Genomic DNA, 26937 nt, shown 5'->3' on the forward strand with positions numbered 1-26937 from the left:
TAATGCCCACCTCTGCATCTTACCCAGCTACACAGAGAACATCTGAAATAAGACTTCCTACATCAGCTTTATTTAAAAACAAGAGTAATGTTTTTCATGAACAGCCCAACTCATGGTGAACATGTAGGATTCAGATTACATGTAAGACAATGCCTTAAATACAAACTAAATAGAAAATGAGAGAATAAAATATTTACAGAAGTAATGGCATACATAAAATTCGGCCTTCGTAGACAGGACTTCTCATCCAGAGAAGGAAGTGAACAAAGCTGACAATGGAACGGAATATTCTGCTTAAACACAGGGAGATAACAAGCAGCAGGGAAAATTTTTTTAGATCACAATCTCTCATACATCTCTCTCTCTCTCTCTCTCTCTGAAAGTTGCTTCCATTCGTGCACAAGCAACCTGAAGTCTCATTGTGAAAAGTCCTTCAGCAGGATGGAGGGTTGTTGCTTTTCAGCTTCTTTGGGATGAAGCTTCCTGCGTGGTGTCCCTCCTAGAACTATAACAGCAGTTTTTTCAGGAGTGGGCTTTTTAATTTAAAAATTGGTTTTGGTTCAAATCTTCCCTATAAGAACTAAGACATCACAGTGGATTACCAAATCATGTACGTGTTTTCTTCCAAAGACAAAATATTTACAATACAATTAAACTTTTTTTTTTAAGCCTGCCAGCAGCAGAAGCTTGCCACACCTATATCCTCACAGCTCAAAGTCAGAAGGGACTAGCTTGTTGAAAGTTTAAGAAAATTAAAAAAAAAAAATAAAAAAACTCATGGTCAAAATGAACATAGGTGATGGGAAACACAATACACCCCAATCTCAACCGTTTACTGCGGGGTCACAGCAAGATTCCATGTACACAGTTCAGGCAAATGGACTGTCAAGCACAGAGGACTAGTTTTCCTAACATCCCAACCCCAGGTATGTACTTCCTAAATGATTAGTTCAGGCAGAGGAGGAGGAGGATGGAATTATAGAGAAATGAAGGGTGAGAAGAAAGAAAGGTATCCACAGGACAGGGGAGGACACAGAGTTTGCTCTGACCACTGTAGAACACTTTTCTAGGACTTGCCTGACTTGACAAATGCTTCTTATTGGCTGAATTCCAGCATAGTGCTACATCAAATCAGACAAGCCTATACAGCGAATTGGGGTTCAAAGAAAGCTGAAAGTGTTTTCCCATCAGTGCCAGCAGCTACTGCTTTCCAGTAGAAGAAAAGTCAGCAGAAGAAGGAAGAGATTCTTGGAAATGAGAGGCACTTTTAAGACCCATTTTCAATTTACTGATGTGCAGCAGACCATGAGGGCTTACACCACTTGCCCCAGGACCTTATTCAGTCAACAAAAAGTACCAACCCCCCAAGATTTAGTACAGTAGGATTCAAAGGGAGAAAGGCAGTCTTCATGTACTGTATGCTGCTGCTTTCCATACTGATATTGTATTGTCCCTGATAAGTAAAAGGAAGTAAGGCTGGATGGACTAACCCAATCCTGCACCTTTGGCAGTACGTTTGGCCCACATTACTGTAGTAATTATCCTTTTCATTAATTTTCCCTAGAATCTTAAAACAAGAAGATAAGGACAAATACAACTCAAGAGTTGACATAGTAATTCGAGGCCATTCAAGAAAACAAAGCAAAAGAAAGCTTTGAAACACACTCACTGAGTTTTGCACACCTTGCTGAGAAAAACTTTTTTTTTTTTTTTTTTTTAAAAGCCTTCACAGCCTTGAATCAGTGGAAGAAGTTTATACCCCCAGGCTTTATAGATGGGCTCCAGGATCATTCTGGCCTGAAACTGTGAAGTGCTTTGTCTTCACATATTCAAAATAGCCACGTATGGTAACAGGATGGGTATACAGGTTAACTCTAACCGGCAGGGAAATTAACGACAATTGAGTGCAGATATTGCCAATTTCTACCAGTTCAAGTGTACTTGAAGACTTGTGGCAAAGCCTCATATAGAAGAAAAAGGTTTATCTTGGGTATCCAACAAAATAGAGTTTAAAATGTTTTTTGTTTTAAAAGATAAGTATAAGTCTGGTTCAGCTGTCAATCATTTCAGATAGTTCAAGCAGGAGGTCATCCTCATCTTTTCCTGCATCCAGATCAATCTCTGCTTCCAGTTTGCCTCCAGAGATTTCCCAAATCAGCTTCTCAAAGTCATCTTCTACGGACAAGGGTGCTTTCCCAGCTGCATTGGAACTCAGCCTGCGGGTCTTTACTGCTGCCTGTGAAGAGGTTGGGCTTGTCATCTCTGATTGAGCCACAGAGGCTGCTTGGCTTCCTATGTGGAGCTCAGGGCTTGGGAGAAGAGAGAGAGAGAGCAATTAGACATTCCTTAATTGAAAGTATCTATTTTGCCAAACACCCTATCTTACTGCAGTGTTACCCCCCCCACACACCTCCAATCCTTTGGAATTGCTGTGTAACTAAGCAGTGGCTGTCCCCGAGTCCAACATAATATTACAGGTACATTCTCAGTTTACAGAGCAACAGCCGTGTTAGTCTGTATTCGCAAAAAGAAAAGGAGTACTTGTGGCACCTTAGAGACTAACCAATTTATTTGAGCATGAGCTTTCGTGAGCTACAGCTCACTTCATCGGATGCATACCGTGGAAACTGCAGCAGACTTTATATACACACAGAGATCATAAAACAATACCTCCTCCCACTCCACTGTCCTGCTGGTAATAGCTTATCTAAAGTGATCATCAAGTTGGGCCATTTCCAACACAAATCCAGGTTCTCTCACCCTCCACCCCCCCCACACACAAACTCACTCTCCTGCTGGTAATAGCCCATCCAAAGTGACAACTCTCTACACAATGTGCATGATAATCAAGGTGGGCCATTTCCTGCACAAATCCAGGTTCTCTCACCCCCTCACCCCCCTCCAAAAAACACACACACAAACTCACTATCCTGCTGGTAATAGCTCATCCAAAGTGACCACTCTCCCTACAATGTGCATGATAATCAAGGTGGGCCATGTCCAGCACAAATCCAGGCTTAGTTTAGGGACCTAGACACAACCATGAGAATTAAACCAATCTTTTTGCTAGATCCCCAAATGCTCTGCCTCCAAAGACAATACACTTACACTAATTTACTAAACTGACTATAAAAATGTGAATGGATAAATTTTGTGAACTGTTTGTTAAAATGGATATCAACTATTTACTTTTTCCATCAAACGTTTGGATGAATTTGGTGCTCTTGACACTAAGAAGCTGACAGCAGTGGATTTTAGTCAGCCCTGATTTGGCCAGGTGCTGCAGAAACTTGTCTCACCCAGCTTTGCGTTATTTTCTTCACCTAATATCCCTCTTCTCTTACAGAGCCTTCTGCTGAGACATGCATTTGGTCACAGAGAATGCCAGCCACTAGTTAGTATTTGAGGAGGAGCCAGCAGGAAAGTCTTCCCCTATCTTCATCCCACTCCTACGCCACCCTTGCCTCTTTCAGGACTCACAGGAATCCAGAAAGATGCTATTGCAAGTGATGCCAATTCACTGACATTAACAAAAACAACTGAAATGTTTTAAAAGATAATCCAAAGGAGAGTTTGCTAAATAGTTAGAAAATTAAAGAAGGGTACGTTGCACCGCTTAACAGGTATATTATAACATTGATGACCTCAAACTCATCTTCCCAAATGTCAGGCAGACACTGTACTGAAGTTTCCTGAAACCCCAGTGACAAAAACCTTTTCTAACAGGAGTAAGTTGCAGACATTACCTGTCTCTGGATTTTGCTCTCTCTGGTACAGTGGCCGGACTATCCTCTGGCAGGGCTAGAACAGTAGTCTGGGAAAAAGCAAGGTGAAAGTTAAGGTACAAAAGTAAAATATTTCTCAGCAGTTTTCCTTTCTTCAGCATAATGCCTGTCCCATCCTTGCACAGCCATATCATCCCTGAGCTCCAGGCCAAAACAAATTTGGGCCTTCCCAGACAAAGCAAGCATAAAACTCGATGCCTATCAAGGGCCTGAAGTCTTCAGCAGTAGTTGACTAGCCACTCTGGAATGCATGTAAGTGGTACGTAGTTCAGTCCACTGAGAAGGCATCTAACTAAGAACATTATAGAAGTGCTGGTACTCATCTAATAAAAGATGGAGGAAGATACATCGAAATCATCCCATGGTATGGTAAGGGACTCAGATCTGGACAGAACTGCATAAGAGAGATAAGACATCCCTATATCTATCCTCTCTTAGGGGCAGGGTGAAACACTTCTGTTCAGGTTTCACCATAGGCTGTCCAGCTTGTAAGCCAGTTTCCTTACCATAGCTGCTTTTTTAGCCGGGAGCTCCTTCAAGTCACTGCTGGTGGTGCTTAGTGGTTTCACAGCTGCTATGGCAGAAGGATGACTTTCAGCCACCTTTCGTTTCAGGGCCTGCTTTGCAGGGGAGATTGTTTTTATGCCTGATGGCTTCACATTCACCTTGGGTTTGGCTGGAACATAAAAGGAAAAGAACGGAAGCTGATTGGTTCCTAGGATTGTTGCAGTTTCCTTCCTCCTCTGTAAAGCCAGCAATGAGTATAAGGCACAGCACCTGGTAACCCCCAATTAACCCTTTGGCAGGTAGTTCAAATACATGTATTCAAAAAAGAACTAGATAAATTCATGGAGGATAGGTCCATCAATGGCTATTAGCCAGGACGGGCAGGACTGCTGTCCCTAGTCTCTGTTTGCCAGAGACTGTTCATTCCCTCTGGGGCACCTGGCATTGGCCACTGTCGGAAGACAGGATACTGGGCTAGATGGACCTTTGGTTTGATCCAGTATGGCCGTTATGTTCTTATGTAGTCAGCAATCTGTAAAAATGCTAATAGACTTACAGCGTCTCATCTTATCAGCTCTAACACATTCCAGAGAAATTCCTTCACCTCCATTAACACAGCCATCTTTGGGGTGGAATGTAGGAGCCGTTGAGCAACACTACCCAACAGTCAGGAATGAATTAGTAAACCAATCAGAAATGAAGGGGAGAATAGAGAGAAAATCTGGACAGCATCGAGATCCTAAGCAACACCACCACTTTTCTAGGGTAACTTTCCTGAAATTTCAGTGTTTACAAATGAAAGCCATTTTCTAGTTATTTAGGGCTCTCGAAGAGGAAAGGGTTAACACGGGCTGGAGCTGGGAGGAAACAGAACAGGCACATTCTGTGTAGGCTTCCTCTCCCACCCACAGCAAGGATCTGCACAACTTGTTACACTATTGTGCCAATGCATCTAACTCCAGACTGGCAGCGTTTCCTTTTACTACTCCATTCTTCTGACTCATGGCTGGCCATTTTGCCAACTGAACGAAATATGCATCATACTGTGCTGCACTTGTGGCGATGACAAAAGTCTAAAGACGACGACACTGGTCATCTTTCCCTGACAATATTGAGCAAAATAACTGAGTGATTTTGGGAACCGATTAAGTGATCGGTCCTTAAAGTTAAATCCCTGCTACAGAAAATACCACACAAAATGACATTCACCTTTAGCCTTTCGCTCCAGAGACTGAGCTGCTTGTTTCACTGGCAGTACTGAACCCTCCGTTCCTGGACTTTCCATCACGGCTTCCTCTGCTTTCACAGTCAGTCTCTTTGTCAGCCGACGAGTTGCCCCAGGTGTCACTGTGGATTCAGGACTTCCAGCCACTGGGCTCTTCTCTTCAATTGTGTCTTCTCTAGGGGACGACACAGCAGGTATTTCCTTCTGGAGCGTCTCCTTCTGCCGTGGCTTCAGCTGCCGCTTCTCCCTCAGGATTTCTTCAGAACTCTTCATTTGAGCCATAGAGTTGCTTGCACTCTCATCTGAAAACTAGAGAAAATAAGCGAGGAACAAGATGAGACAAATCTAGGGAGACTTCATAACAAAAACCTAATCAGCAATTCCTCTGGAGAGGACTCTTGAGCTCCGCACCACCCTAATATCAGTCAGCTGCCTTTTGGCAACCTACATCAAGGTTCACAAACAACCTCACCTTTACTACACAAGTGCAGCCCACAGAGGCTACAAAGTCCCAGCATGGGTTGTCCCCTGATCAAAGCAAAAGACTCTAGCTGAAATCTATTCCATTCTTAGTAGGAGCCCAAGGGAAACACAAGTTGCCAGTGCTGCCCTCAGACAGATTACCTCTGATTACAAAGTCCTGGCTTCTTATTCATTGCTAAGTTTAAATAGCAAGAAATTCAAAGCCATTTGATCATTGCAATGTTGTCTTGAAATGCTATCACAGAAGACAGGACTCTGGATTAATCTCCAGCACTTCGGTGCAGAAATATATAGACACCCCCATTGTATCTGAGGTATGTGCCAAGTCGTGCTGGTAAACAGAATGTGAATATTACTTTTGACACATAGTGATTCCTATATTCTCCAGGGACTCACCTCTGCAGCCTTGTCTGCTGGGCCAATACTGAGGGGCGGAACGCTTGACTCCACCAACTTCTTTTCTTCTCTTCCAGGTGCTTTAAAACATCCCAAACCCACATGTTAATTCCAAGAGTTGAAACACCACAGATCTCCTGAATAGCATTTCACACTATTGGTTTCCAACCTTTTGGGGCAAACGCACCAGTTTAATAGACGAAGAATTTGGCTGCAGCTTGAGCTCTGCAATCTTCCATTCAGTTGTACACTGTAATCATGAGGTTTGGGTTGCGCTACACACCAGAGAACTTTTATTTCCAGCTGACCAAGCACTGAGATGACCCAAAGAGACCCCCATTTAATGTTACATCCGAAAGACGCTTTGTACAGTGTACATGATGTATTGTACGCAGGGAACGAATGAATGAGGCTGTTGTCTGTAGGACCCCTGCCTTATTTGTTGCAGAGGTTGGAAAGTGTATAGTGAATGAGGCAGAGGACTGTAGGATGAAAAAGGAATGGTCTCATGGTTAGGTGGTTGAATGCTGGCCTAGTTAACTGGATTCTATGCCTGCCTCTGCCACAGAGTTCCTGTGTGATGCTGGGCACCTCACTCAAACTAGTGTTAACAGCTGGCTACTAATTGTGTGTTCCCCATTTTCTGCGTGCCCAATATGAGACACCTGTGGTTTGAGACACAAAAATGCTGAACACTCAGACATCAGTGGAATTGTGCTTTGAACATGCAAAGTGGTTGTGTTCCAAAAAAAAAAAAAAAAAAAGCAAGTCCTAGATATTTCAAGTTGGGCACCCAAAATTAGTGGACAATTTTCGCCTTAATCTCTTTCTGTGCCTCAGTTCCCCTGCTGTAAAAAAAAAACCCAAAAAACCACACAAACACACCTCCCTATCTCACAAAGGTGTTGTGAAGATCATGAACATTAATGTTCATGAAACACTGACTCCAATATTATTTTGAGAGGATCACAGAAACTCCCAGGAGGGAATGAATTTTGTATTCAGTACAGCGTGTGAGGCCTGAGGCCACACATTCAATATTGCATTTTGTCCTCCACGTTAAATAACTACGCATTCACTGAATGAGGCAGGAGCCCCATAGAAGACATAACAAGTGATATGCAGGACAGTCTTTAATTACATATGTACAAAGCAGAAGTAAGGTTGATATCGGCAATCCTGATTCTGGCACTTCCTAACTTTTGACTTTGACAGTCTTCTAGCTGTAATATGTAGTGGAGTGAGTGAATTCTGAGTCAACTGAAAATACTAGCAAAGACAGGGAAACCTGCTGTACTATAGGAATAGCCAAAGCATTTGTTACCTGTCAGCTTTGTAATGCGCAGTAATCTCCTGCCGATGGGAGTAAGCTCAGGTTGCGGTGGCGTATTTAGGGTGTTCTCTCCACTCTGCTGCATCCTCAGGGCTTTCTCCTGCTTGATCTCCTCCAATGTTTTAATGCGCACTTCCCCTATTGACATGGCTTTGCCTGTGGACTGCTCCAGCTGCCCTTTGCTGGCTATAGATGGAGCTGTGGTGTCCTGCTTCTTGGTCTCACTCTCAGTCTTCGGCTTGGTAGGGCTTTCCTCCGCTTTTAGTTTTTCCTCCATTTTTAGCTGCTCTTCCTCCCCCAACTGCCTGTTTTTTTTCTCAGCCAGGACCTCAGAAAACGTTTTGATTCGAATTGTTGGGGAGGGTCTCACCCTTGGATTAGAATCTTCTGTTCTACAAGACTCTTCAGTCTTGGGTTTGGTTTGAGGTTCTCCCCGTTTCTGGCTGGCTTTCTCAAGACGGATTTCCTCTAGTGTTTTCACACGGATCTCACCTGCTTGTTTTGCAGCTCCCTCTGTTGTTACCAAAAGAGGAAAAACCCAAAACATTTAAAGAGAAGACTGACCTGCGCATTGAAAAAAAAATTAAGTAGCCATTTAGGGCCCCCCAAAAAACTGTGATTTTCAGTGTGTCAAAGAGAAAGGAAACCAAATCATAACCTATACTTGTGAACGTGGTTTAGGGAAGCATGTATATCAAATTGTAGGGCACACTCTGATCCCTTTTCTGTAAACAATCCATTACTACTGCGATGACTGCAGCACAAAGGTAGATTTGCCCCATTCTACCACTACTTTGTACCTCCACTGGCATTTCCAATCCCATCTCTTGGTTTCCAATTTCTATTTCACTTGTCTCCAAGCACGTTCCAAACTCTTCTGCTTATAGACAGGTGAGAGAAGCTTGCTGAGGCACAAGTGGAAACAAATTGGCTGTCAAGAGCCAGAACTCTCACGCTGGCAGATACAGGAGTTCTAATGGCTACGAGAAGGGTAATGTAGATTGCTGAGAAATGGCAGGTCCAGGAAAAAGGGAAGCATCAGCTTTAGCAAACAGCTGTTACCTGTCTCCGTGCTAGCCTGCTCAGCTGGCAATCCTAGCCTCTCCTTAAGAGATCTGGGGACTTGAACTGCAAGAACAAACACAAAGCAGTTAGGTGGGCTGCTCCTTTGTCTCTCACATGGTTCCAGGAAATTCAAAGTTATCTTGAGAGGCTTTTTCTAACATACAAAGAACCAAAAGGGAAGTCTGTATGTAACAAACCCAAGGATTTTTTAAGCAGCAGTACCTCTCTTTGGTGCTTTGTCAGTCTTCTCCAGAGATTCAAGCTTCTTTCCAAGCCTGTCAGCAAGGCTACGCTTCAATGGAGGGCCACTTTCATCTGTAAAGCCAAACATGGTGGAAATAAAGTCAACAGCTAATATCTGAACATAATAACAAGAGCTTGTCCATCGGAGGACTTGAAGACAGGGGAGTCGCCTAGAAGCTCTCCTCTCTTTACCTTTCACAGAGTTTAATTTTTTCTGTTTTTATCTTCCAGCTGCTAATATCTGCTATTTCTGCTTCGAAGTTGTAGCTCCCAAATAGCACAATGGTTCTCAGTGGAAGAACCATTTTGAAACCCAAGCAGCAGAAGATAAGGATGTCAGGAGGGTAAGAGGCTCTCTGAGAAATTCCCTTATGAAGCAACTGCCAAATCAAGACGGGGACTCTCAGGGTAGAAAGTTCTAAAGCACTTCACAAATTTATAGGGGTTCTCATAATACATTTTTGGTGGCCTCAGAGTTCGGCCACCAATTTTGCTGGGGGGGCGTTCTGACAATTTTTCCTAAAATACTTAACTTTAGGAAAAAACAATAAATATGAACATATACATGTTCAAGTCATTGTAGTTTATGTATATAGAGGTTTTTTGCAGACTCAATAATTAAAAACAATGTACAGTTGTCTCTATTCTTTATTGGACCTAAACAGAATAGAAACACAAATAAGGTGTTTTGCGCATTCTTGTCTTTTGTTGTTGTTGTTTCTTTTGCTTTTTGTTTGCTTTTTTAAAAAGACTTGTTAGCTAGTAAGTCTGCTGCTGAAAAAGGTAATATCTGTATATTTGTTACTATCAATTTCCACAGCAGACTTACTAGCTAGCTGGGGGTCTGTGAAAAGTGATATTAACAAACACACAAATATAAATTTTCACAGCAGACTTACTCAGCCAGTAAGCCCTGGATAAGAGGTGGGTAGGGAGACAGTGGGGACCAGGGGCAATGGTAGGGGGCAGGGGAGGCAGTGGGGGCCAGGAGTGATGTAGGGGGGGGGTGAGCCGAGGGCTGGCACCTGCAGCCAGGGTCCAGGGCTGGAACCCAAAGCCCCATGACTGGAGCCTGCCGCCCGCCACCTCAGGGCTGAACCCCAAGCTTCACTGCCCCACGGAAGGTGGGGAACTCACACCAGCTGCCTGTTCCTCTGGCGTTTGTGGCTCCAGGGGGGATAGTGCCAAACCCCTGCTGATGGCCCTGGGGGAGGGACCACTGCTTTGCACCCCACCCCCATCGCCAGTCACTGCCCAGGAGGCTGTGGTCGTAAGAAAAGCCCCTGGTGGCTGCATGTAGCCACATGGGCTGCATTTGAGAAACGCTGTCCTACAGTACCTGAAACGCAGACATCTTTAAGGAGAAGGGCACTAGAACAATACATTTGCACAAGCCTGGGGGATATGTGAATGCGATATATCTGCTTTGGTGTTTTGGAGGCACCGTATCTCTCTGGTAAAACATACAAGAAGCCACAAGCTCAGGAATTACCAAATAGATGACTTGATGGCTTCTGACTTAAGTTAAAGAAGCAAGTAAGCAGCTAGAGTACCCACACTGCTTCAGAGTATACACATTGCATAGTGTCAAAAAATTCCCCTTCTTGAGGGTTGCTCAGATAAATATCTACCTATAAACCTTATCCTAAAAGCTTTCTCTTCAAGTTTGGCTGTTCCTAGGGTTTCCCTGCAAATCCTCACCTGTCCCAGTCCCTTGTTCTCCGTTTTCCAGAGAGACACTCCATCCCCTTTCCAACCTGGTTGGAGTTAAGGACCCACCTGTCAGCATGAGTCACAGCAGTAATTAGTCTGCAACCTTATGCAGGGCTGTAGAAACTGCCACCCTGTTACAGACTAGCATTCAGGTAACGGGTAATGAGTCTCATACATATTCATTTTTTCCTGAAACTAAATTCCTATACCTTTATTTTGTTCTATAAAATATTTTTTTGAACCACATTAGCAGAGCTGCATGGAGCCTTACAGCTGTAATGGCAGATGGGTGTTGCAGATTTCAACTTAAGTGCATTACAAGAGCTATGCAGAGGAAGCTGACTCTAGCCAGCATTATTTCTCTAGCCTATGAGTTCTTACCTATGGAGGGTTTCCGTTTTCCCAGTCTCTCCGAGAGACTCAATCGAATTAGAGGCTCCTCACCTTGAACAGTGAAACATAAGCATCTTTAATTTGGAAAAAGCACTAGACATATATAGATACAAAATAATCTCGCCAGTTTACACAAGTGATAGACTCCTATTGTAAATCATGAGATTTTGCCTATTAGCGAGGAAACAAAAATGCAATAATATTGCATCATAAAACATTTTGAGAATTACAATTTGGAAACTTACTAGTAAGTGTACTGTAGTATACTTAGTAAAAATCATAGAATGAGATCTTGCTTCAGCTTTCTGCTATTAAGGCTCTTATAACAAGTGTGCAAGTTACATACTGTGCTGGTTAGGGAGGTTCTCCTACAGTAGAAGTATTCACAAAGTTAAATTTTACTCTTAGAAGCAAGCAAAATGCCTCTTGGGAGCACAACTTCCATATTCGGGTTCTAGTCTACAAGACACTTTGAGGATTTATTCCTTACTAGGATAACCAACTATCAAACAGCAGCGAGTCTCTCTCTGAAAAAAAATGGAACCTCGCATTGTCTTACTCCAGACTACCTCATGAACGCACTCTCCTCCCACCCACGCCCTTCTCTGCTTGTTTAGTGCTGACCCCCTCGCCAGTGCCACAGAGCTTCTCTGTGGCTGCTTCCTTTCATTGGTTCTCCAGTTGTCTCCTGTTTGCACCCATTCATTTCTCTCTCCTTTTGCTATTCTGTTCTGCAGCTATATCGTTGTGCAAACACTTGTCCTGATTCTGCAAATACTTGAGCACATATGTAGCTCTACTCACAGCAGCAGACCCGTTGGGAGTAAAGTCAAGCACATGTTCAAGTGTTTGCAGCATCATGGTCACATTTGGTAACACTGGCTTGTTATGGTTAGCTCGAGCACTTCTCTGTAACCCTTTAATGGTGATGCCCAGATGCTGAATGTCCTGATGCAAAAATCAGAAATCTATATGCTTCACTGAGTACCAGCACTGTCAGAGGTTTTCGATATATCCAGGGACTCTTCCCTCAGGAGAAAACCATGAGTTTTGAAGCTTTAAATAAAGTCTTCAAACACCTTTCGGCACCATCAGTAGCAGATGAATACCATGTTGGCCAGAGAAAGCAAGGACATCTGGACCGACACTACAGTCTAAGGAACCACTAAAATGGAACCAGGGAAGCAGGCAGTAGTTATCATCACCTTGCTTTGCAGATAAGGTTACAGTCCTGATCACCGTCCGTAGGTTTTCCTTTTCCGGACCAGGAATGGTCTGGGATTGGAGTGGATAAACGGAAACTCCAGAGGGGCCTTCTGATCAGAGCAAACAAAAATATATTAAGTTAGCGGGGAAAAAAGTTTATAAAAAGCCACTCCCTTTCCACATGAGGAAAAACAGACAAGAGTTACTTTATTCCCAGCAAACTGATTTTAAATCACTTCAACAAAAACTTTATATGCAAATTGAAATCAAGGCTCAGATCATGCAATTGAGGGTGTGTAAAAACACCTTTATGAACAGACCTCACACTCAAATCAGTTGCATATCTGGGCCAAAAGAGAAGAGTAAATACAAAAGACTGCACAGAATAGTCCTAGCCTACGCTTGGCCAGCTATCCAGATGCTTCAGGGGGGAGAGATACATAATACACAACAGCATGAGAGTATATTCTTGTACCCTTCTCATTTGGACTTTACTCCCTGCTTTAGAGGGCCTGACTAATACGAGAGAGCTTGTGCCATCTGGATTCTGCTTTTAACACCTGAACTATTTTTAAGCTATTTTTTCTGAAAGTAAAAATTATCCCAACAGATTATCCCAACCAAAAAACCCTGCAAGTCAACTTGTGCATTTCCCATGCAGGAAAAACTGTTCTCTCTCTTGAAACAGGAGGGCCACTGAATTTGGGAGGGAGGGAGAGTAACTCACCACCTTGTTTTTGTGATTTTTCCTTCATTTTTTTGGACTTGATTTCTTCAAGTGTTTTTATTCCAAAATTCAAACTGTTGTTATCTGAAAACGCAGAATTGTGAATGAACCCAAAACGTAAAAGCAATGGTGCATATCTATGAATACAGACCAAGCTTCTTAGCATTTACTGCTTTTTCCAAAAAATAAATTAAAAAAAAAAAATCACGAAAAAACAGACATGAAAGAAAAAAAAAAAAACAGCCTTATGTTCATGGCCACAGAATTTGGGATAGTTTGTAGGTTGCTTGGTCTCACAAAAGAGCAGAAGCTGCATTTTTAAGAATTACCAACATCTGCGCTATTAGTCACTTGGCTTACTTTTAAGAGGGTTTTGTTTGTTTGTTTTTTTAAACAGTGTGGGGAAATCCAGGCTTTGAACTCCCCTTTGGTCTCCTGTGACAGCTAAGTCACAGAGATGCTCACCTTCCAGAGGCATTCTGTGTTCCCATTTCCACCCCTCACCTCACTGTTCTTCCACAATATGCAGCTTTCTGAACTAGCTGCAGTATACTTCTTCAGCTGTCAGAAGATGCTACCGCATAACCATACAAATACCCCCTTTCCCTACAGAACTTCCTTGGTGATGTCTGTTTAAGGAGTAAGAACCTCAAAACTACACCTGCATGGTAATTTAAAGATTTAGGGAGTGATCTTCCGCCATCTTACACTGGTGTAAATCAGGAATAACTCCACTGAAATCAGTGGAGTTACCCAGTCAACATAAGGTGGTCTAGCCTGATGACCTACATGTTAACTCATGGACCACTCCATATGCTCCTAAAGCTAGCAAGATTTAATGTAAGCATTGATTACCAAGATGAATTTTTAAAAAGGTAACCTGAAAAGTCACGCTATCATTGCCTGTTTAAATGGCTTCTGGGATTGCTCAACATAAACCAAAAGCATTTGAAAAAAGAATGAGCTAAGCATTGACTGAGCTATCCTGTTTGTGACCGCAGAAGAGTGGCTGATACCCAAGGATCACCTTACTAAGGAGCTCAGCCAATAGCTAGAATTAAGGATTTTGCCAGGCAAACCACAGGGGTGGTCATTTATTACATTTGACCAACGCCTAACACAATGGGGTCCAAGAGCCAACCTGGCTGTGACCTTCAGGAGCTCCTGCAATATAAACATTAAATACCTTGTTTTGAATTAGCACTGGATTTCCGAGTAGAAATTATCCGCAATCCATTATGGGTTTCTGTAGCTGGCTGCTGAACAGGTGTTTTAGTTTCATCTCCTTCTTCAGAAAGCTGATCTGAAAGGGACAAAATGTTAGTTCACACACAATTAGCATCAGGAATTGGACAAGACTGTGTGCACTTTGGGGCAGGGAAACCAGGAACCTTTTTGTTCTGGTTGCATACAGCAGCTGGCACAATGGAGTCATGGTTCATGACTGGGGCTTCTAGGTGCAATGGTAATACAAATAACTAATAACCAAATCTCGTGTTTTCAGATATCAGACCATGCACTTACGCAGCACATTTCATCTAAGGGGTGAGTACTCTCTTCATTATGCAAAAGTGGAGGTATTGGAAGGTTAAGGCCAAAATGGCCAGAGTTTTTGGGTACTCAACTTGAGCACCCAACAGCTCCCTCTGACTTCAAACAGTGGCCACTTAAAAAAAGTTGGCCTAAGCGACTTGCCCAAGTATGGCCATGTCAGAACTAAGATCTAGGTCTCGTGACTCAGTTCCTAGCTCTTAATCGCTCGACAAGGCTACTTTCTAGATTGCCTATAAGGGGAATGGTGCTTAAGGATGAAATTCCCTTCCTGTTTCCTTGTACAACAAGAGTTTAGAAAAGCTTTCCTTCAATATTCCAGGTATTGGCCATAGCCCAGTGCAGAATGCTAGACTAGAAACACCACAGGACTGACCATGTAAACTGAAGGTTGATTACTAGGACATAGCAAATGCATCAGTGCTGTATGTATTTATTTAAATATAGGAGCTAAAATCTGCTCACCATCATCATCTTCATCATCATCTGCAGCATTGATTACGACTGGAGGATGAGTGGGGCTGGGGACGTTTTCAGAGTTTTCCACTTTCATCACCCCCCGCAGCTGGGGGGAGGGGTTGGACTGGACAGACAGTTTATTCTGCTGCAGCGAGATCTGGGTCACCTTCACCTCCTCTTCTACACACTCAGTCATACTTGGCAACACAGCTGGAAGAACAGTAGAAACACCTGTAAATTGCCTATTTAAAACCTTGAATCCAACGCTTCATTCACTTCAAAACCTCAATGCATATAAACTTCCAGCCATGCTGAACTTTCCTTCACTATGAGAGAAGAGACTCCGCTCAGTATGGCTATGCCAGGTGAGAGCGCATGGATGTTTGGCTATTATTTTTACAGCCCCACAAAGCTATATCTCTTCGCACCGATTGAAAGGTTGAGTGAGATGAGGGTAGCCTAAAACAGAAGGAAAATATTAATAAAAAAGGGAGAGAAGCAGCTAAGCATAAAAAAATTGGGTGAAATCTCCACTGCTATTCATTTCAGCCTTGACTATAGCTGGAGGCCCATTTCTTGTGCTCAGGATCAGCAGCTGGCTGGTACAAGTCACCTGTTGTACAGCACCGATGCTGCTATATAAGTAACAAATTTACTTCATATTTTGATAATATCAAGGCTTCTTGTCTCACAAAGAAAAACTGACCAAGGTGGGGGATACTTTGACTATTGGGCCAACAAGTTTTAATATCGACCTCAAGAGACAGTATTTGTTTTTTAATAAAGCAAATAATGTAATATTTGATGCAGTGGTCTCGACATTGGTTTTTAAATAAGTATTTTTGACATTTTAGGTCAGACCAGTGTTCCATTTGAAACCATTACAGATTTTAATTTCTATCATGAACAATTGAGCTGCCTTTGTTTTTCAACTACCAATAGCAGGAGCACTCGGAAATATCTGTGCAAGTAAAAGTCCAGAGGTCAATTCTACAAGCCTTCAGGGATTTGGGAAGAATTGCCAAAGGAGAAAAATGAAACAACTCACTTTTGCTTGGAGGTAGAAAGAGTCCATCAACGTAGCGTCCCTTGTTGTGATGGAAAGCGCAATTTAATTTCTTACAGCCAACTGGCTGGTTCTCCCAATAGCAAGGGATCTCACTGCGTTTTTTCTTCAGACAGACAAAACAAAGACCCACATTAAAGTCACCTTGGAAAAGCTACAGAGTCATGCAGTTATCAGATGGCATCCAAGTGGCACAGAACTCTCACAGAACAATCACAATGCAATATTATGACTTCAGTTCACAGGTCAAACATGTCATAAAGATAAAATATTTCAATATACCATTAGGACATCACCTCATAACTGAAACAAAAATCCGATCTAGTGCTCTGGGCACATATACAATCTTTACAAAAACTATGAAAATGACAATTTTGCATCTGTTTGTCACTACACTTCCTCTTTCCTTTCTCCGCTTTCCAGCCTATCCTAGCCCCCGACAAAAACTGTGTAGAAAACTGGAGAAGTCAGAGATGGAAAAGACACATTAATCACATCTAGTTCATCTCCCAAAGGGCCAGTGCAGGATTATTCCCGAGTGCTAGGGCCACCGCAATTTTAAGTAATACAACCAATGTGACTACTGCCACTTCCACTGAAGAGACTATTCCAGTGTCTAGTAGGTATCACAGCAAGGAGTTGTTTTTCTAACAAGCTTAAATTTTCTTAAAATTCATCCCTTTACTTTGATCAGTGGAGGCCAGTGTTGCTTAGAGCAGGCAAAACTGATACATAAAAGCGAACCCACTCTATGCTCTTTGCTTGCTACTGTAAATTATCACTCCAATTCAAAGCAAATTACGAGCACCAGATAAAAAGCACGGTCTGAAAACGTACTTGCAAAATGAACACTTACATCAATCTCCATATGCCTAAACCTGCAGATACTCCTGAAGCAGCGCCCTTCCTGCCAGAGTGTGCAGACAGTCTCGTTTCCGAGTGCAGCTTCACAGTGACGAAAGGGACAACCATCCCCCTATGCAAATGGGACAAAAGCAAATAAGAGGTTGCAATCTGAAAAACCCAGGTACAAAGACAGCTGTAAAAGTGGGACTTTCTGACTGAAGGAAAAAGGCTCAGTGACTGAACTGATCCTAGTGTGGGGGAATGGAAAGGCAGATGAATCAAGAAGAAGAAACGGAGCAATGGATGAGATGTGCATTCTCAGGAAGGCAGAAATAATTAATTCTATGGAAACATTTTGAAAGGTCCTTCCTGACATTATTTTAAACCACTGTCTTAACATCAGACAAACACTTTAGAGGTGGCCACGATGAAACAAGTCAGGATATACTGTGGATGCGATACAAGAACAAGATAAATCAATAACCACTTCATTAAAAAAAAAAAACACACAAAAATGATTAACATCTACATCCCTATTCCCTACAGCCAACCTCAACCATCTTACTGTTGCATTTACACTTGATAGAATTCTGTTTACTGTATCATCCTTAAGAGCTATAGTTATTAGTGTTAAATTTTAAATTGAGCTATTTGTGCCACATTAAGAAATTCAAAAATTAGGCAGCAATCAACATGGGGTGGGCCAAGCACGATGCCTGCAGCTCTTGAAAAACGGCATGCCATTGCAAAAATAGAAACTCCCCTCCTGCCACAAAAAAAGGCACAAATGTTTCTGCATCTGTTCATTGGCCTTAGTCAGGTCTATAACTTCTGGATCTTATTTATTTAACAATGAAACAGCATACAGAGTAGACACAATAGGATATGGATTTTTTTTTCATAGCTGGTTCATTGGGCCCAATAAGCAATAGTTAGCTCTAAAGAGAAGCAGAATGGTTTAGCTGACTGAAGGAGTCAGGCGCTCGAGTTCCAATCCATCACTGACATTGACTTCCTCCACAGCTTGGGCAAGTTGCTTCAATTCCATGTCTTGATTTACCTATCTTTACAAGGAGTTAATGCCAACATCACAAGCAATTCGTAGGGATTAGCAACTAACTGTTTGAAAAGTGTTAATCAGTATTACTGCTTGATAAAAACAGGAGGAGGGGTAAAGATTAATTCTCTACACAGATGACCTTGCATTATTTTTCTACCTTGAAATTTATTGCTTTCCATAACAGATGGCTAGGTGTAATAAAACAAGACTGGAAAACAGGATATGAAACCAGCTAGGACATTTCAGGATAGATTCTACTTTCAAATCTAACTATGAGACATGTATTAAATTATCTGAGAAACTCTGTTCATCTCAGTTGTCTTACCTTGGTACACGTGGAATAGAAATAGAAGTAGCAATCATCTCCTTGTTTAGACATGCTGGACAGATTGTTAGAACAAGCTTAAGTTATCAGGGTTATTGCTCCGCACAGACTTCTTCCTCTCTTAGTGAAAATGGGCTTCACCCGTTCTTCTTCAGACGTGATCAGTGAAATCTTCTTTAAAAAGTAACCTTGGAGAAGGTGGTTTGAGGGGAATTTTAAAATAAAAAAATCAGATCATCATCAAGTGACAAGTAACTTTCCCTCTTTCTTGCACCAATGCCATTTAATGAGTTTGAAGGGACAGTGTTAACTTGACTACCTTGAAACCGATCAGTTCCAAAAAAACAAAACAAAAAACTCCCCAGTTCTGAAGTACTTTCAAATCATGAGTTTTCTCTGTGGTTTAAAATAAAATAATGATTTTTCTATGTCCTTATTGACATTAAAAAGTTTTATTCACATAGAACAAACTGTGCTCCATACAGAGGTAAGTGCAGGATGGGAGGCCTACCTCTGAAGGAATGAATTGTGTCTGGGAAATATCTCTGGATGATTAACTATTGTTATAAGTAATATTCTCTTAAAAAAAAATACAGCTTCAGTTATGAGCCCTCCCTCCCCACCCCTACGCTATACCAAGGGGAAATTAGACATCTATAGCTTAACATACCTGGATAACCTCGGCAAGAACGTTGGTCTTCAAAGACTTCCAATTAATTTCTCCTGTAGGCCGAACCAACACTCAATCCGTGAATTAATAATAAAGGGATAGAAAGAATTTTCTCCTCACATTGCCAAGGAAATCTCATCCACAATTCAGACACAGGCTGTGCTTTTAAACATCTTACAACTACTGGAGGAAGCAAGTCCATTCAAATACTCTCTGTCAGACTGGAGACAGCGAGGGTTAGTTAGCTCTTCAAAAAACAGTTCATTTAAAGATGAACTTGTGAGTCAAAGTGGCTGCAAAAATGAAGATCCATCTTCCACAGCCGGACAGTTTAAATTTTTTTTTTTTTAATTTAAAACTCAATAAGTTCCAATTTCTGGTCTTCAAGATTTCTTCACCTATTAAGAAAACACAAAAACCTTCCCCCATCTTTATTACCTGTATAGCAAAAACATACTTGTATGTATAAACATACATATGTATATACATATATACAAATGTGTTTATACACACACACCAATATATTCAAATGTGGTAATAAAAATGATATATTTGGGCTATTTGTCACTTAAGTGACATCATAAATGCATCATAAAGTGTCTCAATTTGGGGGGGAAAGCAAAAATTGAGGGGTTATAAAAAGTGTCACAAATACACTTTCAGGCCAATGCTTTATAATATGGGCAAGTTTGGATTGGGCACATAAATATACACATGTATGTACATGCATACAGTATATCCATATTTATACAAAGTATGCATAGTCTGATATCCATATTGTAAAGAACAACTTGTAGCTCTGATCAGATATTTAAAGTTGCAATCAAGTGCAGAAACACAGCAGTTCTAGAATACAGCAAGCTGTAAGAAGCAGAGAAACACTCAGTTTTGAAGAGGCACAGCTGCATGAGACACAATTTGGAAATATTTTAATTTTGATTTTTGGAAACCAATTTTAATTTATTTGATTTTTTCAAATACTACTGGTTTGTGACCATATACTGTTCCCTGGTACATATATCCACCATTATCCATCGCTGTGAGATGGCAAAGGTCTGAAAGGATGGCTTGGGTCCAATTCTTAGCAGCCAATGACTTTGACACCATAAGGAGCCTAAAGGTGTTTCCAGTTACCACAAACAGTTTAATTTCACTGTGAAATGAGACATTTCAGTTTTCTTATTTTTACTGAATGCCATAAAACCTGCCTTTTTGACCATTAGATCTAAACGTAAGAGATTCCAGTTCCTGTGTCATTAAAAGTGCTGAGAGACACAAGGTGGGTGAGGTAATGTCTTTTCTTGGACCAGCTTCTGTTGGTGAGAGAATTTGGTCCAATAAAAGATATGACCTCACCCACTTTGTCTCTCTAATATCCTGGGACTGACACGACTTCAACAACACTGCCTACATTAAAAACACTGAAACATTTCTCTGGTAATTCTCTTCCAATTCTACCTTAGAAGAAATTGAATGAAATAGTTCTTACAAATTAACAATAAAAGATCAGACCTTTTATTCTCACGCACTAGTGAATTTTTCCAGGATTTTTTTTTTTGGGTGGGGGGGGGAGAAGAGGGGGAGAAAAGAGAGGGAGTTTCCATAAATCTAAAATAATGAGAGGAAATGTTGGGTTCTTGTATTAGTTATCAGTTTTAAACTCTTAACAAGGGGAATTAAAAAAAGGTAAGAATCAATCTCTGTCCTTCCCTTAGTATCTAAATAATTACTCACTTTTGACTTTTGTTGCCTTTACAACTGGATTTTGTATCCCTGGTAACTTTTGTCTACCTGTATCTAACTACACTAATGTTCCCTCAGTGTGCAATTAACATACATTAGATACAGGGAAGTTTTGCCATATTCACTTTCACTAATATCCTCCAGAATTCAATGCAATTTCAAAGTGTGAAATGCCTCCACATAAACCAAAACTTATTTCTTGGCAAGTAACGGACAATGCCTCCTGGTCTGTCTGATAACGTGCTATTTTTGATTATTTCTTTCAATGCATTTGCATATTACCTTCCATACTTTGGCACATACTTAGTACTTTACACACAGTCCAGGGTTTGAATTAGCCTCACTGAAATTATACTACTAAGCAACTCAGGTCTCTCAGTTCTATACAAGCACCACAATGAAAAAATGTTAACACAGAACCTAGACTTTAAAAAAATAAAAAAAAAAAAATGTTTTAAACAACTTTAGTCAGAACAGCAATTTAAATATTACAGAAAATCAACTGAGCTAACCCCTTAAAGCTTAAAATAAGTGAACAACTCTGGCGCACTCAGCAAGCTTGCATCAGAAATTGATTAAGAACTTCAAAGCCAATCAAATCCCGAGAATAACACTGGTGTTCACATTGAGATTGAGCTGTGGTTTGCATTGTAATTTCATTTTGTACAGGAGCTTAGTTATATCAAAACAATCATTCGAGACCAGCGAGAAGAAATAAAAGGCGGGGGTCACACACTTCACCCTCACTAAAGGAAGACAAGAATACAGTGAACATTTGCCCAGTTCATTTTAGAGCCCTGTCTTTCTCAACACTGAAAAACTATGCAAGTCACTCATCCATCTTTTCAGTTAGCCAGCCAGCATTAGTCCATGGCCTTTCAACAGTATGCTGGGGTTATGGGGGAGAGAAGTCCAGAGAGGGAACATCTTTATACCTTAATAGGTGTCATTAAGGAGCATTATTCAGTGAGTGCTGCCAGCACCATGCTTATCAACTACAAACACCTACCTCGTGCTCTTTATGATTTTAAAGCATGAATCCTATTTTGCTCTCTCTTTATTATTGACCTGTTTTGTATATTTATTTTTATTTAAAAAAATATTTTCATTAATATTTATATTAAAAAACCTAGGTGGTGTTTATTAGGACAATGTGATTAGGACAATCTGAACACAAGATCAAATTTTAATCCCACTTTTCGCACTAAGTCAGGTGTCAGTTTTCTGGTCTACAAAATGGACATAATGCTTAATTTACCTACTTCATGGGGGCATTTGGAGGATGTTGTAAAATGCTCTTGAGATGGAAAGCACAAGAAGTGCTAGATATTAACAACCGTACAAGAACAGTATATAGCAGCACAAGTCCCAGCACTTCAAATGGTCCAGAGCGCGGAACAAACTGAAGCTGCCAACACTGGCTAAAACATCTCATCCTCGCTACTCTGAGTGATCTCATCCTCTGTGTCAAAGCCCAAGGCCAGAGTGGAATAGTCATAATTAATAGTTTTTAAGTTCATTTTAAGGAACATTAACTGTTCAATATTGTCAAAACCTGGACTAGCAGAGTGTTCTGAAACGAGGTGTCTGGCTGTGCTGAAGACACATTCAGAGTGCAGACTACAGGGTGGGCAGCTGAGATACTGAATAGCTACTCGGGTTAATGCAGGCCATCTTCTCAGCTTCCCCTGCCAGTAAGTCAGGGGGTCATCTTTAACTGTTATCCCTGAAGACTCATCTTGAAAGTACTCTTCTACTACTGCTGCAGCTGATGGGCACAACAGCCTCTTCTTGCCTATTAAAGCTGCACCACTCGAAGAGAAGCCACTGAAGGGATTTGAACCAGAGTAATCTTCCTTAAGGTGAAGAGCACAAGGATCGGTTCCTATAAGGGATGAATGGCCTGATAGTTCCGTAGCTTCCAAGGAGCAACCCTCCACCGAAGTGCACATATACTCAGATACTACTTCAATAAGGATCTGTTTATAGCTTATCAAGTCAGTACCTTGAGGAAGGAATTCTTCTAAATTGTCTTTAAAGCAGGGATCTAATAAAGTGGCCAAGATACAATGCTCAGAACCGAGCACAGCGCTCAGTCGGGAGTCAGTTTCGAGCCTTAGAGACAAGTCATCCACCAGCCCGAGAGCTACAGTGGCACCTTTGATTTGAAAGTCTTTTCGCATGTTCTGCAGCGTCAAAAGCAGGCGGCGAACTAATGGCAGTACATGACTAAGACCTGCAGTGCACATGCTCACTTCCTGAGTGGCTTCTTCAAACGGCTCAAGGATATCACACACGTGAGCCATCAGACACCACTGAAATGAGGTGAGGATGACCCCATCCACCCTCCCCACATGGTGTTGCATGGAATAGTCATGCACTGCCTTCTGCTGCTCTAAAAGTCGCCTCAGCATATAAAAGGTGGAGGTCCACTGGGTGGCTACCTCCTGCTTCAAGTTGTGCTGTGGAAGATGGTTTGCATGCTGGAACTCCTGCAAAATTTGACGGGCCTTGACAGAATGATTAAAATGATGGCAAATCTCTCGAGCAGCTACTAACATGCTCCTCGTGCTTTTGTGCTCACAGAGTAAGTCCTGAATTACTAAACTTAAACAATGAATAAAGCATGGCACTTGGGTAAAGTCTCCATCTCTCACTGCATGCACAACATTAGCAGTGTTGTCAGAAACTATGAAGCCAGGGGTGAGGGAATTGGGGGAAAGCCACACACCGATTTGGTAATTTAGTTCTTGTAAAATACTGGCTGCTGCATAATCTTTAGCAAAGCCAGTTACACAAAGAGCTGCCTGCTTCCTACAACTGGGAGTTTTGCTGGCACTGTGAGAGGAAGACAACAGCATTTCAAAAGACACCCAATGTGCCATCACTGTCAGATAGTCCGTGGTTGGTTCATGGGTCCACATGTCAATGGTTAAGTGAACTTTTTTGCATTCAGCTTTCTCCAGAGCCATGAAAACCTTTTCTCTCACAACATTGTATAACCGGGGCACAGCCTTTGTGGAAAAGTAAGTTCTAGAAGGCAGCTGATAGCCTGGTGCCACTATCTTCATGAATCTCTGAAAAGCAGGGGTAGAAAAAAATGAGTAGGGTTGCATATCCTCAATAATCAATTCTGTAATAGCCCTATTTATCTGCTGTGCAACTGGAATTTCGTGGTATTTAATTTTCTTCTCAGTAGCAGATGTTTGAGAGTCTTGCGGAGTCCCAAAGTTGGGACTTATGACCTTTCTTTTACCAAGCACTGGCTTAGGAGATAAAGTTGGCGCATGGACACCCAGGCCTTGAGATGTTAAACTGTAACTGGCTGTAAGTTTATCCCTCCGAGACGAGAAATAGCTTGAAAAGCTTCTGGGACAGAGAAGTGACAAGTCCATCTCCCTAGGACCAACAGAAAAATCCTCTACTGTTTCCTCATCTACACCGTTACCAATAGTGCCATTCCATTGGCTGGCCATGGCCCAGTGTACAGGATGCATGGCCTGCAGATGCCGTTGCAGCGTGGATGTGCCCAGGTGAGTGCCTGGCCTGCCTCGGCTGACACTCTTTTTACAGACATTACAAACCGCCCTGCAGGTATACTGAGGATCAACGTAGAAGAAGTTCCAGACGGCTGACGTCTTGGTCCTGGTTCCTGGCATCAGGACGCGTTTGACCGTATTGCTTTCAATGAGAAAACTCTCTCTGTCTTCTCCAGATGCACCAGAAACGACTATTGCTGCGGCTGCACTGGCTGCGGTCGTTGCACCTGTGGGACCCACATCTTTGGCAAATTTTTTGGAAAGTTCTGGCTTTCCTGGGTATAACTCATGAACCTGCAGTCCTTTCTTTCTTCTTTTTTTGCTGGAAAACTGGCTCAGTGCCTCTTCCACACTGTCGCTGTGAAAGTGAACACTGGGAATATATTCCAAACTCCCATTGCTGCTCAAACTGCTAAATCTGCTGTCAGGGGAGATTGGGGACACAGGCACATTAAAGGTATATTCCTCCTCCCCTGCGCTGCTTCCACCAGTAGCACTTATTTTATTAGCCATGGCCCAGTACACAGAATGCTTTGCTTGGAGATGCCGCTGAAGCGTCGACGTGCCAAGGTGGGTGCCTGGCTTGCCACGGCTCACGCTTTTTTTACAGAGGTTGCAGATGGCACGACAGGGGTACTGGGGATCAACGTGGAAGAAGTTCCACACGATGGAAGTCTTTGCTCTCGTACCAGGCAATAGAACCCGTCTTACTGTATTGCTCTCGATAAAGAAGCTCTCTCCATCTTGCTCAGAAGCACCAGGTATGACTACTGCAGCTGCAGCACCTGCCGGTCCCAGATCTTTAACAAACTTTTTAGACAGCACCAGTTTTTTATGGCGTGGCTTTCCCTTAGTCCGCAACCCCTTCTTTCCTTTATGTTTGGCAGGTTGCTCCACCCCTTCTGCCACCACCTTATCATCGTCGTCAGTGCCAGAATGGGCACTGGGAATAAATTCCAGACTGCCCGCACTATTAAAACTGCTGCATCTACTGCTGGGGGAGACAGGGGAGACTGGCACACTGAAAGAATATGCACTCATTCTCTATTTCCAAAATTTATGCCAGAACTGAGAGTAATTTTACCATGGAAATATTGACAACTGATCTTGCCGCCCACTTAAGTGATCTTTTCTTGAGTGTCTGTAGCAGTCAACTTCCTCTTGAACCAGTTGCTTGAACGGGTACTATTTTAAGAGGAAAAGGGACAGAAGGAAGTACCTCTACACCAACTTTTTCCTGAAATGCTCAGGTATCCAGCCCCAAATTTAGTACCATCTATTAAGCCTAACTGGTTGTATACACATCCAACTTAATTGCATGCCATAGCGGTAGTTCCAAGTTCCCTTGTTTCAAAATTAACTCTTCCCAGGATATTTCATTTTTATAATCAAATAACACAGCAGTCTATTCTGAAAATAAGGTGCACAGCTCAATCCCCGAGTGCAATGTGCACTCGTGCACCCCAAAGCACCAGTTTTGGGAATGATTTTCCGAGTCCACATACTGATCGGTATGGTATGAGGCACTATTTTCGTATTTTCATTCTCAATTAAAAATCAAAGCTGATGGGAAGGGCTTTGTGGTTTGGTTGGTTTTAGACGGCCAAGGCCAATATCACCAATAATCTGATTTTGTGTTTTTTGTTTTGTTTTGTTTTTAAACGAGCTAAAGAAGAATTTAAGTCAGCTACTGGGTGCATCCAGAGTTAGTTTAGATCCTGATTTCAATCCCTTTGGGGGCACTGCTGTGTGCAGCCCGCAAAACTATGACTTGACGGCAGGCTCCTTGTCAGTCCCACCAGAAACGGGAAGCACGGCCTTTCAACTCTGAAGACCTTTTTGTTCTAAAGGGAGCCACCTGCACTGGAATCTTCTCTTTGCTCCACTTGACATCTGGGGCTGACCCAGGGACTCTCCTACCCCAGGAGGCCACAGGGTGCTTGGGGATGGGAAGCGAGGGGGGGAATATTCTTCACTCAAAACCTACCGTGCCCAAGGCAGGAGAGGGACAGAGCCCTGGCAGTCCCAGGGGGCCTGGCACAGGAGGGAAGAGGAGGAAACTCCCTCTGCAGCTTTCCCTAAGGGCTGCCCCTGGAGCTGGACCCAGGGATCCGTCAATTTCAGCCGGAAGTGGGGGCGGTCTCCCCCGACTCTCCCTCTTTTCCAGGGCGGGGGTGGATTTACCCCTGCGTCGGGGCCCCCCCGCCGCGGCTCTCTAGGGCGCTTGGCCCCAGGCCGTGGGGGCGGGAGGCCGGCTCCCCCCTCCAGCGGCTCTCTCGGGGGCCCTGCTCCCCCGCCGCGGGCTGGCTAGCGAGGGGACCCCTCCTCCCCGTGCAGGCCCAGGGCGCGGGGCCTAGGCCCCGGGAAGGAAAAGGCGCGGAGGGGGCGGCCAGGGGAGGCTCCCCGGGGAGCAGGGGGGGGCCCGGCCTCAGCCCCGGGGGCTGGTGAGGGGCCGCCCCCGGCCCGGGTTCGATTAACGGGCTCTAGTTACCGGCGAGCGGGGACTTTACCGAATCCCAAGGAGCGGTCGCCTCCGCTCCGCTGGCGCCTCTGTCTCCGGACCGGGGGCAAAGCTCGGGCCACCCGCCGCCGCCGTCGCTGC

General features: G+C 42.8%; 1 protein-coding gene across 4 annotated transcripts; it reads right to left on the reverse strand.

Annotated features, from left to right (window-relative positions):
* Window positions 1–48: 48 nt before the first annotated feature.
* ZC3H11A (zinc finger CCCH-type containing 11A) lies at window positions 49–26937 on the reverse strand. 4 transcript variants are annotated; one of them, XM_084611021.1, is made up of 18 exons: window positions 26846–26937; window positions 19054–19106; window positions 18384–18571; window positions 17009–17128; window positions 16135–16258; window positions 15093–15296; window positions 14263–14379; window positions 13077–13160; window positions 12349–12459; window positions 11132–11194; window positions 9017–9109; window positions 8792–8857; window positions 7721–8242; window positions 6397–6476; window positions 5502–5826; window positions 4292–4461; window positions 3747–3814; window positions 49–2309 (listed from the first exon to the last, which is right to left on the reverse strand). In XM_084611021.1, the coding sequence occupies exons 3-18, from the start codon at window positions 18435–18437 to the stop codon at window positions 2051–2053; spliced, it is 2460 nt and encodes an 819-aa protein (XP_084467147.1). In that variant the 5' UTR covers window positions 18438–18571; window positions 19054–19106; window positions 26846–26937; the 3' UTR covers window positions 49–2050. The 4 variants fall into 4 exon arrangements, with proteins under 4 accessions (XP_084467147.1, XP_084467146.1, XP_084467148.1 ...); XM_084611020.1 differs by having other exon boundaries at window positions 26827–26937; XM_084611022.1 differs by lacking the exon at window positions 26846–26937 and having other exon boundaries at window positions 13080–13160; window positions 19054–19426.

The sequence above is a fragment of the Lepidochelys olivacea genome (assembly GCF_965140295.1).
Source record: "Lepidochelys olivacea isolate rLepOli2 genome assembly, chromosome: 21".
NCBI lineage: Eukaryota > Metazoa > Chordata > Testudines > Cheloniidae > Lepidochelys > Lepidochelys olivacea.

Excerpts from the sequence above, each read along its gene's own strand:
- ZC3H11A (XM_084611021.1), bottom strand. The coding sequence starts at position 18,437 with ATGTCTAAACAAGGAGATGATTGCTACTTCTATTTCTATTCCACGTGT. Across the intron at positions 13,161-14,262 it reads CAGTGCTAATTCAAAACAAG|ATAACAACAGTTTGAATTTT; the intron begins GTATTTAATGTT and ends CTGCGTTTTCAG. Across the intron at positions 12,460-13,076 it reads AAAATCACAAAAACAAGGTG|AAGGCCCCTCTGGAGTTTCC; the intron begins GTGAGTTACTCT and ends TGCTCTGATCAG.